This window comes from Triplophysa dalaica, chromosome 8 (genome assembly GCF_015846415.1).
Source record: "Triplophysa dalaica isolate WHDGS20190420 chromosome 8, ASM1584641v1, whole genome shotgun sequence".
Taxonomy (NCBI): Eukaryota; Metazoa; Chordata; class Actinopteri; order Cypriniformes; family Nemacheilidae; genus Triplophysa; species Triplophysa dalaica.
In genome coordinates, this window is record NC_079549.1 from 15,993,029 (window position 1) to 16,020,386 (window position 27,358).

A 27,358-nucleotide genomic window follows, 5' to 3' on the forward strand; every position below is an offset into this window, starting at 1 on the left:
TTAAGCATGTGAAGTGATTACTTGGTCTGTTTAATTTGTTTTCGGCTGGTTTGTTTTATTATCATATAAAGATGTACATTACAAAAGGTGTGTCTTTCGGCACCAATGATAGTGTCTTCTCGAATGCACAGACGGTCAGATATTTGAAATGTAGTGTCAGTGTTGTCATGATGACTGTCCAACTGCTGACACATCACTAGCAATACTGTCGCATTCCAGCAGCAAGTCCTCCACCAGTTCTCCATCTCATGAGGGATGACATCACAGAGATTAGCTGTATCTGTCCTGGTACAAACATTCAAAGACAAACTCTCAAACCAGTAGCAGAGCTTTACACTATCAATAGAGGCTTTGAGCGTACACTGAAACCATTCCCTTGTTTCCCTATGATCATTGTAAGAGCTCTGAATGGAACTGGCCAGTCGTGTTGCTGACATAATTCAATGAGGAAAACAGGCTCAAAACTCCTCAAATTAATGGAAAGCAGTTTTCTATGCTGCATCAGAAAGAGACAGGTTACCGATATAGTGTTTAGAAGTAAAAAAGTGACAACCTGTTGCCATGTCTCAACTCTAAGAGAGAGCTAGGTCGGAAGTTTGTCTACGTTTTCTTCCTTCGCTTGCTTCAAAGACAAGGTAAGAACTCTTTATATTTCCTTAGTTTGCCTTCCCGCTGTTCAAAGTGTCAGTTTTTCCCCACTTCCGACAGTATGATTCCCTTTGATGAAACAATGGGCAGTTGAAGTAGTGGTTGATTTAATGTTATCGAGAACATTTGCTCAATAACGTGCTTATTACCTGCTTAATGAATTCCGTTTCTACTGAATGGAGACACACATCATGTCTAATTACACCAAAAACTTAAATTGCAGTTTTCACACACATGCTTTCATTATAATGACAATTTGAGGCCTAAGTAAATCTATGAACCTGGATCTCCCACAGATCCAATCTAATACTGTAAAAATGTTGTGCTGTGTACTTATATTGAGAGTATTGAATATACGTAACTCGATTTGATTTCCTAAATGACTAAATTGAAACAGAAAGCAGTAGATGCCATGTTTCTACAATGACAATATGAGCCATGACTAATGGTAACCAAGGATATTAAACTAAAAGAAGAAAGATTCAAATTCTGTTGTCCTTCCCAACTAATGAATTTATCAAGTCAGATTTACTAAGAATTCTAAAATAATCATAAGAATTGGTAGAAGAAACTGTAAGGTATTCTAGAAAGCTGGTTATGTGACATACTGGGTAAGTTTAAGGGTTAGTTAGCTGATAACCTCAACTTTCGGTTCCAAAAACGGAGATAACTTTCAGGGTATGTAAGAAACCATAGCAACTCACTCCCTGAAGATATTTTCCTTGGATAAGTTAATTTCAAGGAAATGTCACTGAGCTTCAGGGATTGTCTGCGCATGTGTGCGCTTTTGACGTCAAGTGAGCATGGAAGCACAGATAACGTATAATATATACTCATTTTACAATAATATTACAATTACATTTTCAATCTCACCTATCGCAAATCAGCATTCAGAACTAATTTCATTATTACGTTTATAATTTAACCTTTTAAAATGAAATACAATTTGGATAAAATTATGTAAGTTGTTATTATTAAACTCATTTAAGGTTTTAAGTACTTATATTGAATACTGTATATATTTTGAATTAGGTTTATTAAAGCATCTCCAAATATCGCTGTATGTATATGCACACTTTACAATTTCCAACAGTTAAAGATGTAAATAGTGAATTGCAGAACATTTAATTGAGCAATTCCATATCTTTACTCTTGTTTACTTACTAGGCTATATTTGATGCACTGAGTCAAGGAAAGTTGTGGCCTAATGGTCAGAGAGCCAGACTTAAAACTCAAAGGTTGCATGTTCAATACCCAGGCTGCCCGGTTTCTAAGGCTTTATTTGGTGACCCCAGTCGGATCATCTATCTATGGCATTGCGTCCAGATATTTAAACTTTAAATCGATCTACATGATAAAAACTTCAAAATGTCTTTCTGATCCTCAGCCTCCTCGTATAGTATAGTATTGAAAGGACTTTTTCCATATCTTTAACATTTTGGAAAGCCATGGCCTTTCAGCTAACAAAGTCAAACCAAAAAATTGAAATACATTAATATAAAAGGGATATGTATTACATGACATATTGAACATGTAACTGTGGACCTAACGTTTCATTCTCTACCTCTGTCACAGCAGACCTTAATCCTCTAATACAAATGAATTATCATGGTTAGTGTGGTTATGACAACTGTCATACAGTTTCTACAATTAAATGAGTATCCATTAATATGACTACATCAGCAACTGTTTAAAGTAAAGCAGATACATTGCAAAGGCAGTTTTCACAAAATCAAATAAAAGTCTTTTTTTTAAGGATCAAAATAGATGTTCACTATACAGTCTACACAATAAGCCATGTACTTAATACATGTACAGTAAACTGGTAAAAATAAACATGGTAAAAGAAAGGTTACAAACATCTTAACAAATCTAACAGAGATAGCTATGTGAATATATATATATATATATATTAACTTAGTATAAAACACTTATATATCTTAGCCTCTAAACTATCTTATATATTTAATTGCGTTTATAGTTCTATAAACGTATAAATTCAGTTGCAAAATATTAATGTAACTCAGCACTTTATACACACCGATGCAGATTTAAGTCCTTTGAGAAAAATGTTGTAAAATGTTGTTTCTCAGTCAAAAACTTTAAGACCCGGTTTCACAGGACTTAGCTTAAACCAGGACTATACCTTAGCTATATTGTGATACTTAATTAACTTTTATAAAAATGCCTTAGAAAAATGTTTTTGTCTGGGACTAGCCTTAAGGCTTGTCTGTGAAACATTTGCTTCTTAGCCGTATCCACGGTGACTCGTGGAATCTGTGATCCATTGGCAATGTCTTCAGTTTGTTCCTGTGAGCAAGAGTTAACTCTGGGCAATTTATGGAAGGTTGATTAAACTTACCCTTCAAACGTGTTCTTGAACCGATATACCCCGAGTAAGCAAGGTTTGAGTTAACCAACCCAGAGTTCAGGGTTTAGCTGAAAGTAAGTTAGTTAACCCTGCTTTCTGTAATACACCCTTGGACACGCACAGACTGCACAGCCACGGAAACATTTTGAGACATTCCAATTTTTCATTGGTGGCCATTCCAGTCCAGAGTCAGAGCAAGCTAGAAATAAACAAACATGCCGTTAAAGATAGCTAAATATTATGCCATCCCTGGTTGTGGAAGAAAGCTGTCGCTGCATGACCTTCCTTCGGGCTCCGATATTATGAGTGCGAGGTTAAAGTTTATTCTTAAAAGATGTTCCAGCTCATGTGGTAGAGAATATTTTCTGTTATTTTGACCTGTTTATCTTGTTTCCATTTTCTGCAAACAAATTCAAATAGAAAGCATTTTTTTATTCGATAGAAATTTTGCTTTGTACTATTTTAAGGTTAATCCTACAGAAAAGTGTAAAGACTAGCAAAACAACCCGCACAAGTTTGGGGTTCAGTCTATTCCAGTTTGAAAAAGGGATGGAGAAATGACACACTTCATTGTTGGTTGGGAAAATCGCATATGTGTTTAACTCCGCCCCTCATTGTACATTGTCTGTGGCCCCTTGCCTTGGCCATTAGGAAGATTCTCAGTCGTAGGGAGCAGTGACAGGTGAAATGAAGCACAAAATTCTCTCTCTCTCTCTCTCTCTCTCTCTCTCACACACACACACACACACACACACACACACACACACACACTGATAAGCAAAAAGTATGTGTAAAAATATCTTGTAGGTGTAAAATGACATTACATACAACAAGCTAATCTAAACATGGACTGGTATACTGTATCCTCAGATTTTTTTATTCTGTGAGAGAAATAGAAAGTATTTCTCAAATTAGAACAAACTATTCACCCAAAATGAAAATTCTGTCATCATTTACTCTGACCCTCAGATTATACTCATCCCCCATTTACTGCCATAGTAGGGAAATAATTTGGGAGTCAATTGGGGATGAGATCTGTTTGGTTTCTGTCATTCTTCCAAATATCTTCCTTTGTGTTCAGCAGAACAAAATAATGTACAGGAAGGAAAAAATATGAGGGTGAGAAAATGATGACAGAATTTAAATTCTTTAGAGAACCATCTCTTTAATAAACTCGCAAAGATCACACTGACCAACCTGATTTCATTAAATCAAGTTTCACATTGTTAAGTTTAGGAATTGTTTTTATGGGCCATGACATTGCGTGATATCCAGCCATTTCCTCACTTTCATGCCATTTGACCCTGACCTTTCCTTTCTGTTATCATTCCATGTACCGTCAGATCAGAAAAAAATCAATGTCTGTCATCCTTTCTGGGATCACAAGACATTACGTCCCTGTGTTCTCTGATGACGGGTCTGTCACTTTGCATTTGGGCCAGTGGCGTTGGGGCTGGTCAGAAGAGAGGACAGAAGCCCCTCATTAACTTATTACCCCCTCATATAAATACCAGAGAGCTGTAACCAGCATCAGCTGTTAAATCCATATTTCATGCATTTTGAATATGGGGGCAATTATCAGTGACCGAAAATCAGACTGCAATTATTTATGCATATTTAGCAGAAACAACAAGACCTGAAGGTCTAGAAGGGGTGTCAGTGTTAAAATAAAGGGGTTGAAGAGAGCTAATGTTTTGGTTGTTTTAATTTATTGCTGTGTTACTGATAGAGGTTAATGTTAATTAAATGGATAGTTCTCTCAAAAATAGAAATTCTGCATTTCATTATTTATTTACCCTCATGCCATTTAAAACCTATATATGACTCTCACAAAAGAAGATTTGAGAGATGTCTTGATTTGAGAGTGTTTTTTTATACATACAATGGAAGTCAGTGGGGGCCAATGAGTGCGTTTATATCCTCAGTGTTACTCCGGTTATGCTTATTAAGCTACTAACGTTATATCATGTAAACACATAAAACGCACTCCTTGTTGTTTGGTTGCCAACGTTCTTTAAAATATCTTTTGTGTTTTGCAGGAGAAAAAAAGGTTGGAATTATGTGAATAAATATTGAAAATAATGATTTTATTTAGTAAACTAGTCCCTTTAAGATCCTTTGACAAGATATAAATTATAAATGAAATTAATAAAATAAAATTAATAGTATAGCATTTAGTCTATTACAGTATGGAGCTTTATACCATTGATCTGAGGAGTTTCAAAAAACATATCTTGAACAAAAATAGTATCATGTATAAATTAAATGAATTAGAAAACTGTCATATTAATATATAAAAAGTCTTATTTTATACATAAATATGTTGAATATTATATTGTCATTTTTCTTTTTTACTGAAAACACAACTTCCACATCAACTTGATTAACCCATAACCCCTCCCACTGTTTAACTTAAAAAAATCACCTTTAATATTGTTAATCTCTCCCTATAGCGTTAACCCTGTTTTTCTTATAAACATAGTTTTGCAGACTATGCTTATTATAGGACAAAGTGTTAAAAACTCCTTCTTTGTTATTCGCTTTGAATGAGAGCTAATGAATAAATGAAAATCTTCTAAAATATATTTACATATATTATTTGTGCGTAGTGTTGAATGAATGTTGATCGATGTTGCAGATGAATGTCTTTAAGTGAAAATGGTTCTGAGTGGCCATCAGAAGCCTCCTAAACTGGAGCGCCTGGAGTCAGTCATGAGCCAGTTCTCTGGCAGCCTGGACCAAGATGAACTACATGACGACCCAGAAGAACTTGACATGAGCTGTCATACTGACCTCTGTGGCAGTAAACCCCTGGGTCAGTGTGTCTTCTCTGTATTCAGTGACCTCATGCTGACCTCTCATAATCACAATAATGACTCTACCATTGAAATTATATGATTGTTTTTAGAAACAAGGACGACCTCCTTTCAGGCAATATACAACTTTCTTCCATTTAAATCGATGGATGGTGTTATATTTCTTGAAGATGTGCCAATCGTGGTGCAGGTGACAGAAGTGGAAAGATTCACATCCAAAAGGGTACGAATCTATTTTCTCTAGTATATTTTTAAAAACAAATAACGATACATACTGTACATTACTTGTCTCCATTGTATTATGTCTCTATTCAGGACAATCTTAGGATAATTAAATGAACGCGTTTTAAATTCAAGTTCTTGTTTCTTAAAATGAATCCATAGGTGCTGAATCCCAACCTGTACACCATAGAGTTGAGCCACGGAGACTTCAAATGGAAAATCAAGCGGCGTTTCAAGCACTTTCAGGGGCTTCATCAGGACCTGCTCAGATTCAAGGCACTCTTAAATATTCCCCTGCCAAGTCGAATGTAAGCTCTGCTAATTTCATCTCTTACATGCCAAACTCTCTCACAGATGCAACACAACACGCCCCCCGAAAACACAATCCACCCCACTGATCTCTGTATCACTAAATGTTTTCATTTTTCAGTTGGGTGTGCTCAATTTGTCCCAGATGTATTCTTGTTAGCGCGCTCTGAACCCTACCAAAACCCTTTTCTCAACTTCACTGCACTGTTCCGTCTGAAGGGCGCTGAAGAACCTCTCAGATAATCAAATCAGAGCTGGTTTCATGCGAACAAGTACCACATTTAGTTAAATCTGTGAATATTTTCTCTTTTTGACAGGCACTCTGTAAAAAGGAGGTCATTCAAGGGCCGCAAAAGATTTCACGGAGAACACATACCTATGTTACCACGGAGACCTGATGCCCTAGTCAAGGAGGAACAGCTGATGAACAGAAATGTTAAATCTTGATATATTTATATTGATTCTCATTTTAACAAAACAATTTAAATTGTCTTGGCATGCTAATCGTTTTACCTAACCAATATATTATTTTATTTTCTCTTTAAGTAACTTTAATGCTATACAATCTCTGTTTGGAAGTAAAGATGGTGTAACTATTAAGAATTTATATTGATAAAGCATCTATACATTATACAGCATATTTCTTCCGGACTTTCTTTTGTTGTAACAGATGCAACTTGAAGACTATCTGAGGAATGTATTAAAAAGGCCTTTGTACAGGACACATCCTTCAACGGTTAGTCACAGATGCAAAACTTACCCTGTCCCTTTTTGATCCATTTCGCTGGCAGTACCATTGAACAACCGAAACTAAATGATTACCATATTAACGATTGTATTTACAGTACATAGTATTCCAAGGTGCTTCAAATAATAGAATAATTCTTAAATAATACTATACTTATGAAATACAACAAAATGTGACATTTATTGTAATTCGTCTGTATATAGGTAAAACAATTTTTTGTATAAGTTTCCCATATATACAGTAGTATTCATGGTGTATTTGAGCAGCACTGCCTTAGCATTTTTTAGTTTTTGTTGAAAATATGCATTGTTCACAAGGTGGCAGAAGGAAGGTTCAGTCTGGAACTCTACCTGCTGTGTCTGTTCTCATTAAAACAGGCTCTTTTGTAGAAAAAGAAAGCCTCTAAGATTCCCACTTAATTCAGTGATTCACAAGCTAATAGTCTGACAGTCACATAATTAATATTCGTTTGCTAGGCTAATTTAAGAGAACATGTACCCGGAAACATTCACACCCTGCTTCAGTTTCCACCTCGAGCTGGACCGTACATTTCGTAGCAGATGGCAATTTTCTCTTTTCCATTTTAGACACAATAACTGCAAGGTAGCACGGCTAACTAAAATATTGATAAGCATATTTGTAATGAACTGGTGCCTGGCTCATAAGCATTTGCCTTAAAGCTGGTTCAAGGCATATTGATGCTAATTAACTATAGTGTGTTTGAATTTCATTTCAGCTTGAGTTCCTGGAAGTGAGTCAGATCTCATTTATCCAGGACCTGGGACCAAAGGGAATGTAAGAGAATAATTATTATCTTTATTTCATATGAAGACCAGAGTCTAATTTTATACCTGTGCAAGTTTGTTTACAATTTTATTTGCATTGACAAAAGTGAAGGTCTAATCCTAAAGAAATCAGGAGGAAACACATTCCCTGTGTGTTACTGGTGTGGATCCAACAGCGTCTGTTACCGTTGGTCCAGAAGGTGAGAACTATTTGCGGATTTTCCATAAAGCTCCTAATCACATTTTTTAGACACACAATCTTTCTGAGAAAACTGCTTCGCTGAACAGCACATGATCTTTATTTCACGGTTTCACATGCGAAGGTGAAGAAAAGACACCAATCCCTGAAATGAATATTGGCGAATAACAGAACACGGCCCTTAAAAGCAAACACTGACGATTCGGCTCCAATTGAATTTCGGTGCTCAGGTTGCGACCTTGCTGGGCCATCGGGTCGAGGCGTGTCTTCTGCTGCGCTTATTTACTTATTTAGGTTATGATTATGTTTTCCCACAGCCGACGGAACGGCTCTCCTCCTTGTTTCAGCTCTCATGTGGTGACTGCTTCATGTTTCAGATGGCTGGTGGTAAAAGACTCCTTTGTTCTCTACATGAGGCCGAAGGATGGCCAAGTAGGTACAGTGATGCTGTATGATAAGGGATTTCACATCAAAATAGGGACCAGAGAGACCGGAGTCAGACACGGAGTGACTGTTGAGAATTTATGCAGGCAGGTTGAAATGTTTTCATTCAATTTCATCATTGTTAATGACAATTGTCTACCCCAATGTCTTTTTAAGTAATTGGCATTTAAAATAAACTTCATTTTTAGATATATCCGTAAACAACAAATGTTAGTAACGACACAGTCTATGAAATAAAATGATATTTTGCAACATTAACATGATGAGCAAAGTATCAATTAATGTTATTATTTTTTCATTTTTAACAGGGCACTTACTATTAAGTGCTCCACACATAGACAGGCTCGTTGGTGGGGTCACTCCATAGATGAGTTTGCTCAAATGTTCGGGCAAGACTATCTGAGAGAGAACCGCCATGGGTCATTCACACCTGTGAGAGAAAACACTACATCAAAATGGTGAGATATTATGAACTTTGAAAGGTCCAGTGTGTAATTTTTTGGAGAATCTATTAACAGCAATGAAATAATATACATAACTATGTCTTTGTCTTTAGAGGTGTATAAAGACCATAGGCTGTGTTCACATTTGACTTCTTTTTTAAAGTTTTGATAAGTTGACCATTGCTCTTTTTTAGTAAAAAAAACACTCGCAGCGTTGAGGTTACGAATAGCAGCAATGTACATAGATAGCATTTGTGCATGAAGGCAGCTTAGAGAGACAGATCTCATAGGTATGCTACAGGAAATCTATTTAATAAATTATAAACAGAGAGCATCTTTGTTTTAAGTTATTTAAACTTAAGTCAAAATTGTAATTTGTTTTAAGTCTTTGTTATATCATTACATTTAAAAAACTACTTAAAACCCATTTCTTCTGTGAATACTTGACAAACAAATGAAAAAAGATGTAGTGGTCTTGCTTTTGTTGAAACCAGTAACTTTGTATTGGCACCTAATGTATTATGACTCCTGTATGAACTATCGCTTATTGCTCCTAAACTCTTTGTAAGTTGCTTTGGATAAAAGCGTCGGCTAAATGTCTAAATGTAAATGTAAATGTCTTTGCTATAACCAATCACATATTTAAAAACTATAATGCTAATTTCTCTCTAGAAATGCAATTAAAAGTTATTGAAAGGGAAAATTTAACTTATATTTATCAAAAACTATTCTCCAACAGGCGTTTCGGCCACCATTTTTTTTTCAAGCTTGAGCCTTCTCGACCAATCACGTTCCTCGCATGTTGTTGTGGAAACAAAAGGTCACTGTCGTTGGTTAGCTGTGAAAAATGTGCTTGACGCCGGCGATGGTGTTAAAAAAAGCGCTCAGGACTTTTCTTAAAAACACAGTTTTCTCCATGGATTATAATGTAAAACAGATGCTTTCAGCTTCAAAAAGATTTCAAGTGTAAACTCGGCCTTACATAGTGAAGGGTTTTGTTTTTATTACCTTAGAATGTGCCATTTCTATCGACACACCGCGGGTCCCCTTCCATGGAATTTACCACGTGTTTCGACAGTAGCCCTAAACAGACAAACTGCTTTACGCAGTGCATTTCATAAACACTTTATCTTCAACAAAGAAGCAAAACGTGACAACCTGTTCGCAACCTCACCGCTAGATGCGACTATACTTAATACACTGGACCTTTAATATACTAATTAATAATAATGAATATACAGTAATACTCAAGTTAAGAACCATTTTTCTTTATATTTTTCCCAATTTCTTTTGCATAGTATTTTTAATATGTGGTGACTTTTCTTGTCAACATACAATCAGCACGAGCCAGAACATTTTGTTATAATTCTCTGTGAAGTATTCTGTCACACTTCTTAAATGAGGCACACTGTGCATCTTTTGAAGGTTTGTCAACGCAGCTGGATACTTTGATGCTATAGCAGATGCCCTGGAAGGTGCAAAGGAAGAAATCTTCATCACAGCCTGGTGGTACAGAATAGAATCAGAATCATGTATCTATCATTTCAAATTCCGCAAGTGTTTATTTCGCACACATTGATGTGTCAGTGATTATTCTTTTTGTGTTCTATTGCAAATCATTTGATGGCAGTGCGATTTTTTGCAAGAATGGACCTGGAGTATAAAGATGTTTTGTAATATAAGAATCTACAGTACAGGAAAAGCGCACCATTTTTTTTTGTGCACTGCCAACCCAGGGAATATGTATAATTTATGTACGGTATATCTACTATCCAAGTCACTACCGTCCCATCTATTCCAAGCTCTTATTGGCGGTTTTTTAATTCAGTTATCCGTTTCAAATTTTTTTTTCAAAATAACATTTTAGCTTGTAATAAAAAAAGTTTATATTTGAACAATATATTTTTGTTTACAAAACAAATTTCATACATTTTAGTAAACTGTACGCCTTCAGTTCAAAACTGTTTTAAGAGAATGAGAAACAAGTCACTCTTCACATCAATTCACAACTTTTGACCGGTGGCAGTGGCGTACCAAGTCAGGTCTGGGCCCGTATGCCAAAACTTTTAGCGGGCCCGTCTGTTCGAGACTGCGTTGTACATTACTGAACATCGGTCGTTTACTCAAGTTTTTTTTAAACATTCGTAAATCACGCTCAAATAGTTACGGCAGACCCCAATGGCGCACAAACACCCAAGCACGTGTTTTTACACGCGACATGTGAACGTCTCTAACATGTATATACATTTTTCAAACATTAAACATTTAGCTACTTACATCTGGCTCTTTCACTCTTCCAACCTCGGCTTCTGACAATACTTTCTTTATTTCATTTGATTGGATAGTAATCCTCACCATCCTTCATATGTTTGGCCAGTGGGCACCTCAATCAGATTGACATTGATGAGCTCATTCAGAGTCTATATAAATTAAACTTCATTCCGTTTTCGACCTGGCAAGGTAAACAACATAATTTCAACATTATACATAAACAATACAGTTTAAATGATTATATGTATTAAATGAATTATCCATGTACATGTACTAAATGGATGCCAACTAATTGGGACAATAAAGACCTTTCTACTACCCCCTAACCTTATCATGTACTTTATTATTAAAACACCTTTTAGCCATTTTTAAATATTTTCATTCTGTTTAAAATAAATGCCTGGATGATCTGATTTGTGATGTGAAAATGTAGTTCGGCAAAAGGCGAATTCGATCTTGTGTTCATTTGTAACATCAATTAATTATCACACGTCTTACTCACTACGCCACTGTTGCTGCTGGCAAAGAGACGTCGTTTTTACACTCAAATTTTTGTTCTGGGGGAGGACGCACTCCCATCTGCCCATGGGTACATCAGATCTGAGATCAGTCATCTAATGTCTACAGTATTAGACGGCCATGAATAAAACTTGGATGCGAGCCCCAGATCCCCGGTACTCAGACGCCACGCCACTGACCGGTGGTGTTTATACATTTTGTGTATAATATTTGATAGTTTAATAAAATCTATTGAGATTTTCTTTTTCAAAACGGATTTACTGGCATTGGTTTTGATGTGGTCCTCAGGTTGAGTCCAGAAATCTTCCTCAAGCGACCGGTGGTGGATGGGAACATGTGGAGATTGGATCATGTCCTCAAGCGCAAAGCAGTGAGTATGAACATCTGCTTAGATCTGGACTTCAGCCAGTTTCATTTTGCCTCTCACCACACCTCACTGTTCTATATCTCATGTTTCTGATGCCATCGGTAGTTTGACAACATTTGGCTTTTGTTCAGCAACAAGGAGTGAAGATTTTTGTCCTGCTTTACAAAGAAGTGGAGGTAGTGATGGGTCTGAATAGTGAATACACGAAGAAGACCCTTATTGGGCTCCATTCAAACATCAAGGTGAGTCAAACATTATGTCAAACATTGGAAAACACAGAATCATAGCTAAAATTGACTGAATTACAGAGGGGGCCTGTCTTTCCACATCAGCTTCTCAATCACCCACCACATGTGCTTGACTTGTACATCTAATCATGTCTAACGTTCCATCAAAACACATCACGCATAACACAGGGGTGCCCGGCATACCCACAACCTCCAGTGACAGGAATAGCATGTTACTTAGATCATGTTTGCCAGAAATCCTCTCTAGTTTCATGAGAAGGATCTGTAACCCTACCGAGTTGGTCAGGTTGTTCCTGTCTTTGTAAGAGCCCTGGGCTGTGAGTTTGCCTCCTCCCCTGGTGCCATAGAGCTTATATGGCACCACAGCACTGCGGTATTCATCACCATTGCACCTCTGGGCAGCGAGGGATTGACGCACAGTCACTTTATTTTATTGGAGTGATGGTTGAGTCTGGGGCAGTGGAGTGACACTGGGAAGTGGTTTGGGATCCACACCCTAAGGACACGAGCGGCAGAGCAGCTGGATGGAGGTATTCCTGGGCCCTGGTGGTGTAAAATTTCTGCTGTGGGCGGTGTCCTCAGGAGGCTCCACCAAAACTGGCAGAGACACAGCTGTAGATGTTTGAACCTCAACAAAGATTGACACTCTGTATCTACATTGTGATGTTATTCTTGGTCTACGATCAGATGTATTAAAATATGTAATTTTAGGACATTATGTCAATTCACAAAAAATTTGTGTTAGGCTTCATTAAAATATGAGTTACTTAACTTTCAGGCTGAGTTTAGAAACTAGGTAGTGTACTGCTCATAGCATTCTATGCAATTCAGTATAGAAGCAGTACGCAAAGATGTAAACAACGCTGGTTCAAAATAACTTCCTGTTTCCTTTTAATCGTCACAACTGATTAACAAAATAAAAAAGTTCCATTTTGTGAAAAAATAGAATTTGGACTAATGAGGTTTTGGATTTAAGATTAAAAAACTGAAACCGGAAGTTTAAGAGGAAGTGCTTCTGGACCAGTGTTTAAATCTGGTGAAGTGGTCTATACTGCCTACCCTTTTTTACATAGCAATAAATAATTTACACTAAACTAAAATGCTACAGTGACATCACTTTTCCTCGGTGTAGATGAAACATCTTGTTATCTGTTCATAAGTACTGTTATTTAGTTTCTTTCAGTTGATTTGTTCAAAAGGAAGTCGGGTGCATTTTTTATTTTCAACCCAACGTTGGGCCAAAAAGGAGACTAACCCAACCATTGTGTTAAAGTAACCCAGAAAATGGTTACCATATATTCAACCCAACAAAGGGTTAAAATAACCCAGCATTTTGCGTTGAGAAAACCCAACATAGGTTAAATCATGGTTGGTCACTTTTTGACCCAGTGCTATGTTGAAAAATAACCCAGCACTTTTTAGAGTGTGAGATATTGTTGTGTGCTGTAAATTTATAAAGTACATTTTGTAAATTCATTGGTTTATCTGGGCACCCCAAGCATACGAAAAATTTGCACACTGTTCTACATACTTACTTCTGCAGAAATAGTAGAAACAGAATGGCAGTGTTCTTAAAGAATCCCTCCATTTTCATTTTTATTAATAAAAACGTGTCTTGTGAGATTGAGGAATACGCACCTGATGAGCTGCCCGTCTCGATTGACTGACAGGTCATCCGACACCCCGATCACATGCCGTCCACAGCACTGCTCTGGGCTCACCATGAGAAGTCAGTGGTGATTGACCAGTCGCTGGCTTTCCTGGGAGGCATTGACCTGGCCTACGGAAGATGGGACGACTCTCAACACAGGCTGACTGATGTGGGAAGTGTCAGAAGAAGCCCACAGCCCAGTCCCGCTCTTTCTCCCAGTTTTACTCATGTAAGATCAACACTGTCATTATTATCATTTATTAATTGAGTTCTACAGTAACACAATACAATTTTTTCTAAAAACACAGAAATGCAGAGTAACCGTTTGTCAGAAAACGTGTGATCATCATCCTAGTCATTATTAGTTGTATTCAGTTAGTATAAGAAGCTTCCATGTCTTAGATCCTAACAAATCCTGGAATTGATGTATTCCTCGAGGGATAAAAAGAGAGAGTAGAGTGTGGATCAGAAATAGATGATATCACTGGCTGTTAAGTCAGACTCCGTCACTGATGCGTAAGTGAATTGGACAGGAAAAACTTCTTGTAAATGTGACCCATGGAGAGCGATGGCCCACAGTGGCCTTGCGATGTTTGTCAACATCAGTGTTTGCCATGTTATTGCCAGCTGAGTTTTTCTGATATCTGTCAAAGATCTCAATGGGGGAAGCTGAGACGCACCTGACAGCTGCCCACGAAAGCTTCATCAGATCATGTGCAATGAAACATCAGTACTGGTATTAATACCAGTACTACAGTATTATCAATAAACTGAATGTCACTACTGAAATGTCACAAACATTCATAAGTAAAACTGTTTTTATATACACACCTTATATTTATGAAGGCAGAAGCTTTTATCCAAGGTGACTTAGGACACGATGTAACTAAAGAAGAGTCAAGTTTTAAATAGGAAAAATATCGAAACTCTTTGATCATTTTTGAACGCGATGCTACTGGTCTTATTGGATTCAATGATCTGTGCTAGGCTATGCTAAAAGTGCTATTGCCAGACCCGGAGATTGGCAGAATACATTCCAAAACGGTAAAACTCAATTTATTAACTCTTAAGGAGTTGAAAAATTAGCATGTTTCCCCCAAAAAAGTGGAATGTTCCTTAAAGGGATAATCTCTTTAAGGAAGATTTGAATAATGTTGGTAACCAAAAAGGGGCGGTACCCATTGGCTGGCATTGGTTTTGTGTCGATACAATAAAAATAAATGGGAAGCGCTGTTGTTTGTTCACCAACATTATTCCAAATATCTTCTTTTGGTTCTTAGGAAGAAAAAACAAGCTGTGTTAATGATAACAGAATTTTTGTTTTTGGGTGAACGTCCCTTAATGCATTATAAAGTAGAGTGTATATTGAATTATACAAACATTGGTAGCTAACCTAAATCACAAAATAAATATTTTAAATGTTCTGTCTTGACAATAGTGATAAAAAGACAGACTGCTTTTCAGCTGTATAGTTGCAGGGATTGATTTTGTGGCTGATGATTTGGGGCAAACGTAAAATTGCAATTATGAAGCATCTGGGGCACTTTGAAGGGCCTGTGGTTGATAATTCCAACCCTCCTCTCCGGGTCCTTCCTTTCCGGCCCCCAGAGACTTGCATTAAACATAAAGGCTCTGCATGGATGAGTGAGTCAACAAATGACGGGCCACTAAATGGGAGCTTTATTTCTCCTGTATGCCACCTCTCCCGTCCCGCTGCCTACCTGCCTGCCTTTGTGTCATTAAATATGGGTCCGAGCTTTTAAATAAACATGATTTCAACCCTTCAGATGAAGGCACTTATTGCATTTACTAAGGGGCTTCCCTTAGCATGCTTGACTGACTGTATCTATCAATGCGGGGTTTCTCAACTGTAAAATCTTTGCTAATATACATGAAACTGTTACAGCTGTTGGTCTAACCTTTCAAAACGTCTCCTTAGGAGCACGGTGATATTTGCACTTAATAAAATTATGCCCACCAGGAGAATAGGGCTCTGACGTTTGCCATTTGTCAAGTCTTGGCCGCTATGATCCCCGTGAGCCATTAACTCGCACACATCAGAGGGCATTTCACTCTTTATGAATCCACGCAACACGCGGAGTCACTTACACTAACGTTTAGGTTGTGGTTTCCAAAGGCAGATGCCACCCGGGTGGCCATTACCGCACGCTGTGTACATTAGACTGACAGCTCAGCATATCAACTATAGATAAAACAGTTACTGTCATGGTAATCGTAGTATGTACCTCATTAAAAATAACATAAAAGTATACTACATAGTACATTTTCTGTGTTTGGAATGTCAGAGTGTGTATTTCATGCTTTTTGGATGATATTACCCACAACCCTTTGCACTACAGAGCAAAATGACTAACAATTCTCGGTTGACTTTTTCAACAATGTAAAGAGTAAAGTTAAACATTTGATCTACTTTGTAATCTCCTGGACCTGTTTGACATCTTTTTTTAAATCATTGTGTTTTTGTGATCTTGTAGCAGTCAGTGGCCACAGTGGAGGAGGATGAGGAGATGAAGTTTAGAGCGGTGGGTGAAGGGGGAAAAGTAGGAGATTTAGGCTCGGTGGGGAATCCACAGGAGAGCAGTGGGAGCTTCACCCTTCACATGATGGAGGAACCGGGAGAGACCAACATGAGCCTCACCCTGTCCACAGAAAGACGAAAAAAACCCACAGAGGAGAAGAGTCGCAACAGTCCTGATGGATCTGAGTACAGTAAGAGAAATTAAGCTGAATAAATGTGACCTCGGGTTATGAGATATGTTCGTTTTTTATATACTCAACCTCTTTTCATTATGTGTAACTAACATAGACAGAGCAGGGCCCTGTCTGAACTTGAAGATGGAAAATCTGGCAACCATTTTGTTAAAATGATTTATTAAAATTGCCCGGTGACATTTGTTCTGAGAAAAGGTTTTTGCAACTTCTAATTCAATGATGTACAGACGTTTGTAAAAAAATAAAGAAGGAGAGTGTTTGATACTCATTCATTTTGAAATATAGTCCCTAAAAGCATTCGTCCAGAATTTTTTTTAACTGATACATACATAGCAGAGAATGTGTTTTTGTGTGTTCTGTGTTTAGAATATTACAGTAGCAGGAATAGTCTTAATTCCAGGACACAACTGGCTCGGGAATGTTACACCAAGAGTTTGTCCCTCAATTCAAGTGACTCATATTATCCTGGGCTGCATCACTCTCTCCCTCTGCCTTACGGTCAGTACATATAAACAAACAAATTTATTTGACACATGAGACTATTCATACACACACAGCCAAATCCATCACTTTCATTACGATTTGACTAAAAGACTAATTATGTTGTGACAGTCTTATCTTAGAGGTGTCTAAAGATCTCTGAAGATTGCTATTTGGAACTGATATATTAGAATGTATTTGGCATGTGTTTTAGAGACCAGTTCCCTCAGAAGTTACGTAGGCAGTGCTGAACTCTATGGAGAAACGCGTTTCTGGCATGGCAAAGATTATTGCAACTTTATTCTTAAAGACTGGGTCAAACTCAACAAACCTTTTGACGGTATGTCACACTTTACATTCACACTGAATAAAACACTATTCTTAGCATTGGTGCAGTATGACAAACCACGGCTGAATTTTGATTATTTTACAAAAAAAAAATGTATAAGTGACTTATCTGTGCACTTCTTTAATTCATTTGTATTCATGCGCCCTCATAATCTTGAATCAAAAACGTTGATATGCTTCCCCCTCCAAACGACGTCTCATCACTTCCTGTTACGACGTAAGGTGCGTGGACAGAGCTTTTCATGGGAGGTTCCCGATGGTGAGTCCGGTGGGAAATAATTCACCATTGACTGCAGACTTGCATTCAAATCCTCCATTTTGTTAGCAACGCCCATCTTCTGGGAAATCAAATTCCGTCCAACATTTTCTTTCAAATCAGAAGCTGTTTACTTGGCGAATTTTCATTTCAAATCTTCATTTTTAGATGTATTGCGTCATTCCAGTCCAGTGTTCAACAAAATCAAACCTCAGGAGTGACATAAAGTCATCCGACTTGTGAAATGTGAAAGACTGACAGCATGATAAGAATAAAAATGTGTTATCACATAAAACAATCATTTTTAAACTTTTCCTAAATACATGGAATATTAGTGTTGTATTGCTTAAGAGTGGATATGAACGTTTTTTCTTGGTCTGAAAAGGTCTGAAAAAATACAAAGCATCTTTTCTGTTTTCTGCAAATAAATGCAAATAGAAAAATAATTTTATTTGAAATGTGGTAGAAATCAAACAAATACTATGATTTTACCTAAACACATACAGTACAGTACGTTGTACTATTGTTCAGTCTCTGAAATGGTCTTTTAATTTTTTTCCTCGACTGTATGTCAGGATACGGAAAATAATATGAACACTACTTCCATTTAATGACGACTTAAAGAAATTTATAAAAAAATATTTTATATTTTAGTATAATAAATGTATTATACATTTAATTATAAATTGTATCATTAACAGAAATGTCCGTAAAATTACCAGCACATTTTCTATTTCTTTTATAGTGTACACTCATTTATTTTTTTGCCATTTTTCTTTGTTAAAGTACAGCTCAAGTTCTTAATAAAACTAACAAAAAAAGAAAAACTAGTCAAAAACTGACATCTATACCACACACTCTGGTGTCTTCAGCCAAACCATCAAATAAATCAAAACTCTGAGCGACTGAGGAACAGACAACATCAAATTTGTTTCTCTCATTCGGCCAGTCGGTATGGGGTTATTTCTCCATCTCTATTCTTTCTCGAGTGGGAGATAACTCTATTTTTGAAATGCTGCTTTGTAAAACCGAAGTCCTGTTGCCTCACATACAGTAGTGTCAACAGGGTGGGACACAGCAGGAACGTAGAAGACTGATAGATATGCTGTATGAATTCACAGAGCGGCCTTTCTCTTTCACAATCTCTTTTGACAATCCACATATTTATACAGTATGAATACGACGGTGTGCATTGTCAAAGCTTGTGAGAGAGAAAGGCCGCTCTCTGATGGCTTCAAAAGGCCTGTAGGTCATTTCCGTATGAGAACTCGGATAATGTAACTGGATGTGTGTTGTTTATTTTTCTCGTGTTAAGATTTCATTGATAGGTATAAGACACCGCGGATGCCCTGGCATGACGTCGGGGTGGCGGTTCATGGGAAAGCTGCGAGAGATATCGCAAGACATTTTATCCAAAGGTGGAATTTTGCAAAGGTAGGAATTGTCCTGTATTTTTCCTGATCAATAACATTGGAGTTTAAAGAGTAACAAGACTGACGGAAGTAATACATGTTAAGTCACACTTTGCAATGTTTAGAATGTGACTATCAACCATATTTTGAACTTTGTATAAGAAGGACCTCCTCCATTCAGAGCCATAATGCTGACTAAAGATCACAGAATACTCATGAAGGGTTTCAAGTCTTTTGGACAAACCATCTCTATTAGCTTGAGCTTAGCACCCCCTGCAGTTGTTCTTTGTGTCCTGTTCTGAATGCCATCAGCATTCAATGGCTGCCCGCTCTCTCAGCCCCCTTTTAGAGCAATTAGAGGTCTTTTTACTTTGATTGTTCTGTAATTGAATTGGTTTGAGGCCTGTATGATTTCCTTTGGATTATGCCAGTCATATTTCAGGCTTGGCTACCGATCAGACGCTCGGCTGGTGAATAATTAAAGGAGAGGATGCCAGGTGTTTGTGTGACAAACAAAAGGCAGTTGAATGCCTCTGATGAGGTGTTTAGTGGAAATGAACATTTACGCCTCAGAGACAGACAAGTCTCATTTATATCCTTTGCTGTTGATTATGGGACATTCAAAACAAAGAAAGAGAGTAAAGAGAACTGATCGGTCAGTGATTTGCGTCGGAGACGTAATGAGAAACATGAATTGTATTTCCTGTTGATGATGACTTCAATTTTGTATGATATTTAATAAACCTATACAACTGATTATATTGAATCTCTATGAGATATTAAAAAATGCATACGCTCAGAGTTGGCTCTTTTATAGCCCAGGAGATTTGATCGAGTTCTCAAGGAAAAATGAAGACAAAAACTTTATAGTATGGATGTGTAAAATAATGTAGATTGCATGGTTAAAATAATCTGGATTGGGATACATCTGATGAAAAATGTTTGATTTCATATTGAAATCTTTCAATGGTTTTTTTAATGAAACATGTCTGGGATCTCCACGAAGCTACAAAAGAACAACATTTGAGCAAATACGTTTTGTTGAACAGCTCATATCTATTACCAACATATCAAATAGTACATCTTCCTGACAGCACACTCCATCTGGTTTACGTCTATTTGACATCTGCAAGACAGCTGCAATGCATAGTTTGCTCATCTGCAATACGTCTCGGAGACGTCTCTACATCTGTAATACATCTCCTAAAGATCTGGAGATGAGGAAAACATCTGCTGTGTTAAAACATCTGCTAAACATTTTAGAAAGAGCAGTTTTACATCTAAATTATAAACACCTTATGGATATATTAAAGATGTCTATATGTTGTCTGACATATTGAAGATGAGCAAACCATGTCTTGCATAAGCATATATGACATAAGACAGATGTGTGTGTGTGCTAGTTAGTAGAATGTGATGTTTAATTTTTAACTTTTTAGACGTTTCAGCGGCAACATAAACAAACGTTATGTGGCCCAAACGTAACTTCCGGTAGACCTCCACAAAGAATCAAAAACTGTTGTTTTAATTTAATGTAATACAACGCTTATACAAATATGAGTATACATTTATACTAATATATTCTAACAAATTCTCATAACCAAACATAGACCAGAAGTTAACTTCGGGCCAGGCGTGTGCGTCTATACAGAACGTATTTAGAATAGATATATGTGGTCCACACTCCCACCATAATGATCACACACATGACACACACTGTAAGTTCCTGAAACTCAAATTAACTGAATTAGTTCAAGTCCAGCTTTCTTTTTAAGAACTGCGATGATTCAGACTTGTGATTCACTATCAAGGTCACTGGAGTTATGAGTATCGCTTGGGCATCTGCCAGCAGCCCGTGAGCAGAGTTAATGTTAGTTCGACCTCATCAGGGCTCAATGGATTTTAATCAACACATTACGCCAGTTGTTAATTGCCTGAGAACCATCTGTTTATAAGCACAAGGCCCAGATTACCGCTTGCCCACGGTGTAAACTGACATGGCGCACAGCTCGCTAATTTGCACCACGAGCGCCTTCTTCAACAGGGGTGAAAGCGTCAAACAAAATAAAACTTCAAAAACTTCACTTAACAAATGACATTTTTACTCAACATGAGAATGAATAAAGTACCAAATACTTTGAAAACATAAAAACGATCAAGAATATTCTTGCGTCCGTATGCAGATAATTGGTATAGGATGGCAACACAACTCCTTTGTTTGCTCGGAAACAAAGCGTGTCTCATGTTCAAACGACATTTGAACCCGTTTGAAAACAGTCTGAGTATAGTCTAGTTGGGACAATAGACATTAAAAACGCAGTTTCAGAAAAACTTTGCACACTCACGGCCATCAATTTATTGTAATCAGCAGCACTGTCTAAGACTAAACATAGGAAGGGAGACTTATTCAGCCTCAACAAAGTCCTTCATCTCTGGGGAGTGGAGGTGGCAAGCAGGGGTTGATGGTCAGCCCCAACAGGCTATCTGGATGTGGCACAGTAATTAGCGCTCTTTAGGGGTGTGATTTTGGAGTCAACTGTCTGATCCCAATCAACTCTCCTTTTATTTGCTAGTTGGTGAAGAAGCGGTCGGGGGCGATGTGCTACCCCTACCTCGTGCCCAAGTCTCTCTCCGCGCCCATGGTGCCAGCCGAATATTACGGCAGATCCACCCGAGGTAACGTTCAGGTGAGAAATCTACATGTGGATTTGTGGTCTACGTGTTTGATCTGCAATCAGCATTGTTTTACGAATAAGAACATTTTCGTCCACATGACAAATGTGAAATTACAGTAAATGGGATTTTTTGTCTTCCCCTAAACAAATAAAAAGATTTTGAGGTCTGTGTGCCAGTGGTCTACGGGCTCAAAGGTCCACGAGGAGTCGATTCATTTAGCTTATATATCGGCCATCCAGAACAGCAAACATTTCATCTACATAGAGGTAATGCTACAAAACAACATCAATGATGACATCTTGCCTTAAAGTTCATACAAAAATAACAATTCTGCCATCATTCATTCACCCTTACGGGGTTTAATACCCTTTTTCTGACTGTTTTTATGTAAGAACATAAAAGAAGGTATTTTGGGAAATGTCTCAGTGGTTTTGTGTACAAACAATGGAAGTCAATGGGATCCGATGTTAACTGGTTACCGACATTCTTCAAATATCTTCTTTTCTGTTCATCAAATGAAAGAAAGTCATACAGGTTTGAAACATTTTGTCATGAATTACTCAAAGTTGTTCCAGACCTGTACATTACTTTGTGTTGTTGAACACAAAGCGAGATATTTTCATTTCTGTGGAACCATAGACTACCATAGTAGAAAAAATGTAAAATGGTTGTCAAATGTACATGAGAAATGCTTGTTTTTCTTAATTCTTCAAAAAAATGTTGTGTTCAACAGAACAAAAACATTACAATATTTTCTTTTACAATGGTAGTTAATTATGCTTTATGCAGAAATGTATACAGGTTTGGAACAACTTGAGGGTGAATAATTCATGACATCGTTTTTATTTTGGGGGTGGACCAACCGTTTATTAAACAGTGTGTCTGTTGGTCCATTTTATAGTTTGTATGTTATATTTTTAGATCTATGTCTCATCATCTTTTTTATCTCAGAATCAGTTCTTCATCAGCTGTTCTGACAAAACCATCCACAACAGCATTGGAGATGCGATCACAGAAAGAATCCTGCGAGCGTATAGGTGTGACCACAACAATGCTTACATGTGTATACAAACATACAGTAAACATTAATGGGAGGCTGTAACTCAATCTATGGCTCTGCCACAGGGAAAAGAAGACGTTTCGAGTTTATGTGGTGATGCCTCTGTTGCCAGGCTTTGAAGGTGACATCTCATCAGGGGAGGGCCAAGCCATCAAAGCAATCATGTACTTTAATTACAGGTAATAATCCTCCAAACATGCGTCTTCTCTAATCACCAAATTGCCACAATTAAGGACAAAAAAGCAGCTGAACGGCCGCTTGCGGTAAATGACACGTGTGTAATGTAGAAACAAGAGATCCTGCTCCTCACATGCTGCAAAGAGACAATTACAGCCCCAGCCTGCAGTCTCAACACTGGCCTTGATACCGCAAGAGAAGCGGAGAAGCGTGCTGTGGGGTTCAGGGAGGGATGTGATTGGTTTGTTGAAAGGGAATGGAAAGACACGTAATTGGTGAAAGACAGGAAGTGTTTGGGAAATGAAAGCTCTCTTTTTTCATTACAGGACAATGTGTCGAGGGGAGCACTCGATTGTTGAGAGGCTCAAATGTGTGAGTAAGTAGACCTGTAAAGGTATATAATATATTTACAGTCTGGTTAAATGCATCTATTTTATATTTATTTACATCCTGTTTGTGTATATTTTTTCATTGACAACATAAAACAATGTGTGACAAATTGGATTGAAAATTTTAATCAGATGATCGATCCCAGCATTACGAGATCATGAGATTATGAGAATAAATTCTGTTGCTTCAATAGAAGCCTGTACTTTGCAATTATTTGCTTTGCGAAATCACAAATTGAATTGAATTGTGCATATTCTGAATTGTTTATTTGTATTCATTTTACATCAAAAATAAATGCACCTGTAGATTCAAAATGATAAAACTTTCTTTTTATTTCCAGGTTTATTTATAATGCAAGACTTTTTCTGTTTAAAACCACAAACATTTCTCAAGACCACGTTGATCTTTATGCTCTAAAACATTAAACTTTAGTAAAAATTTACTAAATTTTTGGTAGAACAAATTACACTGGTACAAATTTTCTTTCATACTGTTTAAATTAAATCAATTTAAATTACAAAAATGTATTATCCGTCTCAAATATTTCTAGAATTTCCCCCAAAATATGAAGTGTATATTAAAACTATAATTTGCTAATTAAATACTTATTTATCTTCATAAAAATAAACTTTTTTTAAATGTCTCGCTCCAAAAAATTAATTATATGATTTCTAAAGATTTTATTAAGTTAATGTAGCTGTTTATTTACTAATTCACTGGATTCTTTTTGAATCTAGAAAATCTAAAGCAGTATATGTTATTTGTCTGCTGTTGTTCAGATTATAATTAATTATAAGAAGACCAAAAGAATTGGCCGATGTGTTTTTATGCATATTTCTCATTGCAGTGGCAGATTGCTGGATCAAGTACATCTCATTCTGCGGCCTGCGCACTCATGCTGACCTGGATGGGCGTCTGGTCACTGAACTAATTTACGTTCACAGCAAGCTCATGATCGTGGACGACTGCACTGTCATTATTGGTCAGACACACTGCCCACAGAGCAGTTATTTTCATATTTTTATTATGCGTATTCAATATATTGTGTTATATTATGTTAAAGTTAATAAATTCAAGTATTATTCATATTTATTTATTTTCATATCAAGTAGGCTGTACAGCCAAATCCAATGTCTTTCAGAGGCAAAACTTGTTTATTTTGTTCACGTCTCTCCCACTTCTCACCACTAGAGTGCACTGCAGCCAAAGAAAAACAATTGTGGTTCGTATGTGAGCAGAATAACAAGCATCAACAGATGTTTATGAAAAGCATCACGCCTTTCTCCCCACCTCAAATGCATTATTAAAATCCAATTTAACGTCGCTTAAATCCTGTTTGTCTCTATCAATTCCAATTATCCCATCATCCGTAAAAACAGGTTTTGAAGAAGACAAGTGAAAAATGTCACTCTTTAGCCTAAACTGTGTCCTTGAGCCTCCCAGGAGAGGTCACTCCCAAATCCAGATCCAAAACACGTTCCTCACACTTTACAGGCATTGGTCATGATAGTAGCGAAGCGAAAACCTGATGTTAAGAGCGGTCATTTGATAAGTGTTTGTGATTTGTAGGCTCGGCAAACATCAATGACAGGAGCATGCTGGGAAAGAGAGACAGTGAAATGGCTGTGATTGTTGAAGACACAGATTTCCAGCCCTCTGTAATGGATGGAGAGGATTATCAAGCTGGCAGGTTTGCTCTGTCTCTGCGAAAAGAAAGCTTCAGGTTTGCTTTTCACATAGCTTCAATAATATTTGCATGTTGCACAAAATGGAGACTAATGGTTATGACTTTGTTCATAAATTATAAACAAATAATCTTATTGTTTGCATTGCTATAATACAAATAGTGCTAATGTGAAAAAATGTAAATCTATGTAAAATATCTATCTATCTATCCATAAACCACCAACCCATCCATCCATCCATCCATCCATCCATCCATCCATCATATCCATCCATCCATCCATCCATCCATCTATAGTATCCAAAGGATAAGGGTTCGAATCCCTGGAAAGACATACTGTTAAATATGTATAGGTTGAAGTGTCTGCATAATGCATCTAAATATCAATGTGATTCAAATGAATTCCTTTACTTTATGTTTTTCACATTGAGAGATGGTTATGTGTGCTCTGTTACATTACAAACTTTAAAACTGATGTGTGAAATCTATTTCTTATATTTAAGGCTTGTTCTTGGCTTGCTGGGAGACAACAGCATAGACATCAGTGATCCCATCAGTGACAGATTCTACAAGGAAATCTGGATGGTGACCGCTGCCAAGAACGCTTGTGTGTATGACAAGGTAAATACACATGGATAAAAGTGTCTGCCAAATGCATAAATCTAAATAGATTAATCAAAGCCCTAAATGGTAACCGCCAAAGAAAAGTGCACTGGAAAGTCTACGGCGCCTACCTTCCTTTTAAAAAGTGCTCCCAATAGCCCTTGAATCATTCCTAGAAAAGAGCTTCCTATAATCACCGATCTAAGAAATGAGATTAGCTGACTCGGTCAATACAGCATACGTTTACCGACGGACTGCTTGAATCAGCATTTTGCTTATCATTGAAATTGACTGATTCATCATTGAAATGCTTTGATTTTTGGTGTTTTCAGGTCTTTAGATGTTTGCCCACTGATGCAGTTTTGAATTATAAGGTTCTGAGGGACTACATGTCCCAGCCCTGCATGGCTACTGAGGATCCTGCCCAGGCCTTCGTGGAACTCAAGAAGATACGTGGCTATCTGGTCCAGTTCCCTTTATACTTCCTCTTTGAAGAGAATCTCTTCCCTTCTTTCAACTCTAAAGAAGGAATCATGCCTATTGAGCTGTGGACATAGGACACTTTGAAGGTTCATGATGCAAATCATCTAATGTGGTGTCAATAGCATGCATACTTCTGAGGAACCCTTACCATGAGAACTACCTCTGTTGCTGTCGTCTCATACAGCGTTGTGTGCTTAAACCTTCTACTATATTTTTATCCTTTAGTGTCCTTGCGGGAACTCTCGTCAATTATACATGGACAATGCAGATGTTCTTTCTTTAAAGATGTCTTTATATGTTCATACTTCTTTTCTTCTGTTACTACAAATCAAAATGGACCAAAGATACAAACTATTAACAACCTGTTTAGGTAATATCACAGACTTTTAATTTAAAATCACATAATATTTGTAAATTGCAACTTCATTTTTACAAAATATATTAAGCATGTTATTTCAATGATTCTTATTATTTAAATATCTTTAAATATCCCAAACACATAATACATATACATTCACTGTCTTGTCATAATATCAGCAAGTGTCTGCATGTTATTAACTGTGAGTCCACTCTAATACAACAAGATAACAGTGAACTTAAACATAATACGCTTATAAATAATAACATATTGTGAGACACTGACACGAAGACAAAAAAAGGTGAACTGTATGGCTTTGGTTAGGTTCACATGAAGCGAAGTCTATATCTTTAATCTTTATATTATAAACAATTTTCAGATTATTAGACTTTTGCAGTAAACTTCCTGAGAACACCTACAGCATTTTTCATCATGACGTTCTTAACCATTAACATCTTAAATCTCTCGACAGTAGAGTGAGCTAAAACACATCTAGCATGTCTTTAAATCTTAATACTGTAGGCAAAAGGTGACTAAAATCTGTAATGGGTGCAGGTTGTGCTTTGAGCAGCATAGAAGCACCTACTGTACCTGAAGCTAATAGAAAAGATCATGGCATATCTAAAAAAACAAATACACACATAAACAATCTTAGCC

General features: G+C 37.0%; 1 protein-coding gene across 4 annotated transcripts; it reads left to right on the top strand.

Annotated features, from left to right (window-relative positions):
- Window positions 1-414: 414 nt before the first annotated feature.
- On the top strand, window positions 415-26,425 carry si:ch211-168k14.2 (phospholipase D1). Of its 4 annotated transcripts, XM_056754883.1 has the most exons (27): window positions 415-635; window positions 5,658-5,834; window positions 5,928-6,058; window positions 6,220-6,365; window positions 6,684-6,801; window positions 7,037-7,102; window positions 7,851-7,909; window positions 8,007-8,099; window positions 8,476-8,628; window positions 8,851-9,000; window positions 10,411-10,494; window positions 12,064-12,145; window positions 12,274-12,384; window positions 14,061-14,270; window positions 16,537-16,771; window positions 17,141-17,272; window positions 17,469-17,594; window positions 19,174-19,292; window positions 21,844-21,957; window positions 22,102-22,212; window positions 22,898-22,983; window positions 23,072-23,185; window positions 23,510-23,559; window positions 24,421-24,555; window positions 25,143-25,296; window positions 25,761-25,878; window positions 26,193-26,425. In XM_056754883.1, exons 2-27 carry the CDS (start codon window positions 5,678-5,680, stop codon window positions 26,415-26,417), a joined length of 3,279 nt encoding a protein of 1,092 aa, XP_056610861.1. In that variant the 5' UTR covers window positions 415-635; window positions 5,658-5,677; the 3' UTR covers window positions 26,418-26,425. The 4 variants fall into 4 exon arrangements, 3 of the variants coding, with proteins under 3 accessions (XP_056610861.1, XP_056610862.1, XP_056610863.1); XM_056754884.1 differs by lacking the exon at window positions 10,411-10,494; XR_008907308.1 differs by lacking the exons at window positions 25,761-25,878; window positions 26,193-26,425 and having other exon boundaries at window positions 23,510-23,555; window positions 25,143-25,275.
- Window positions 26,426-27,358: the final 933 nt, after the last annotated feature.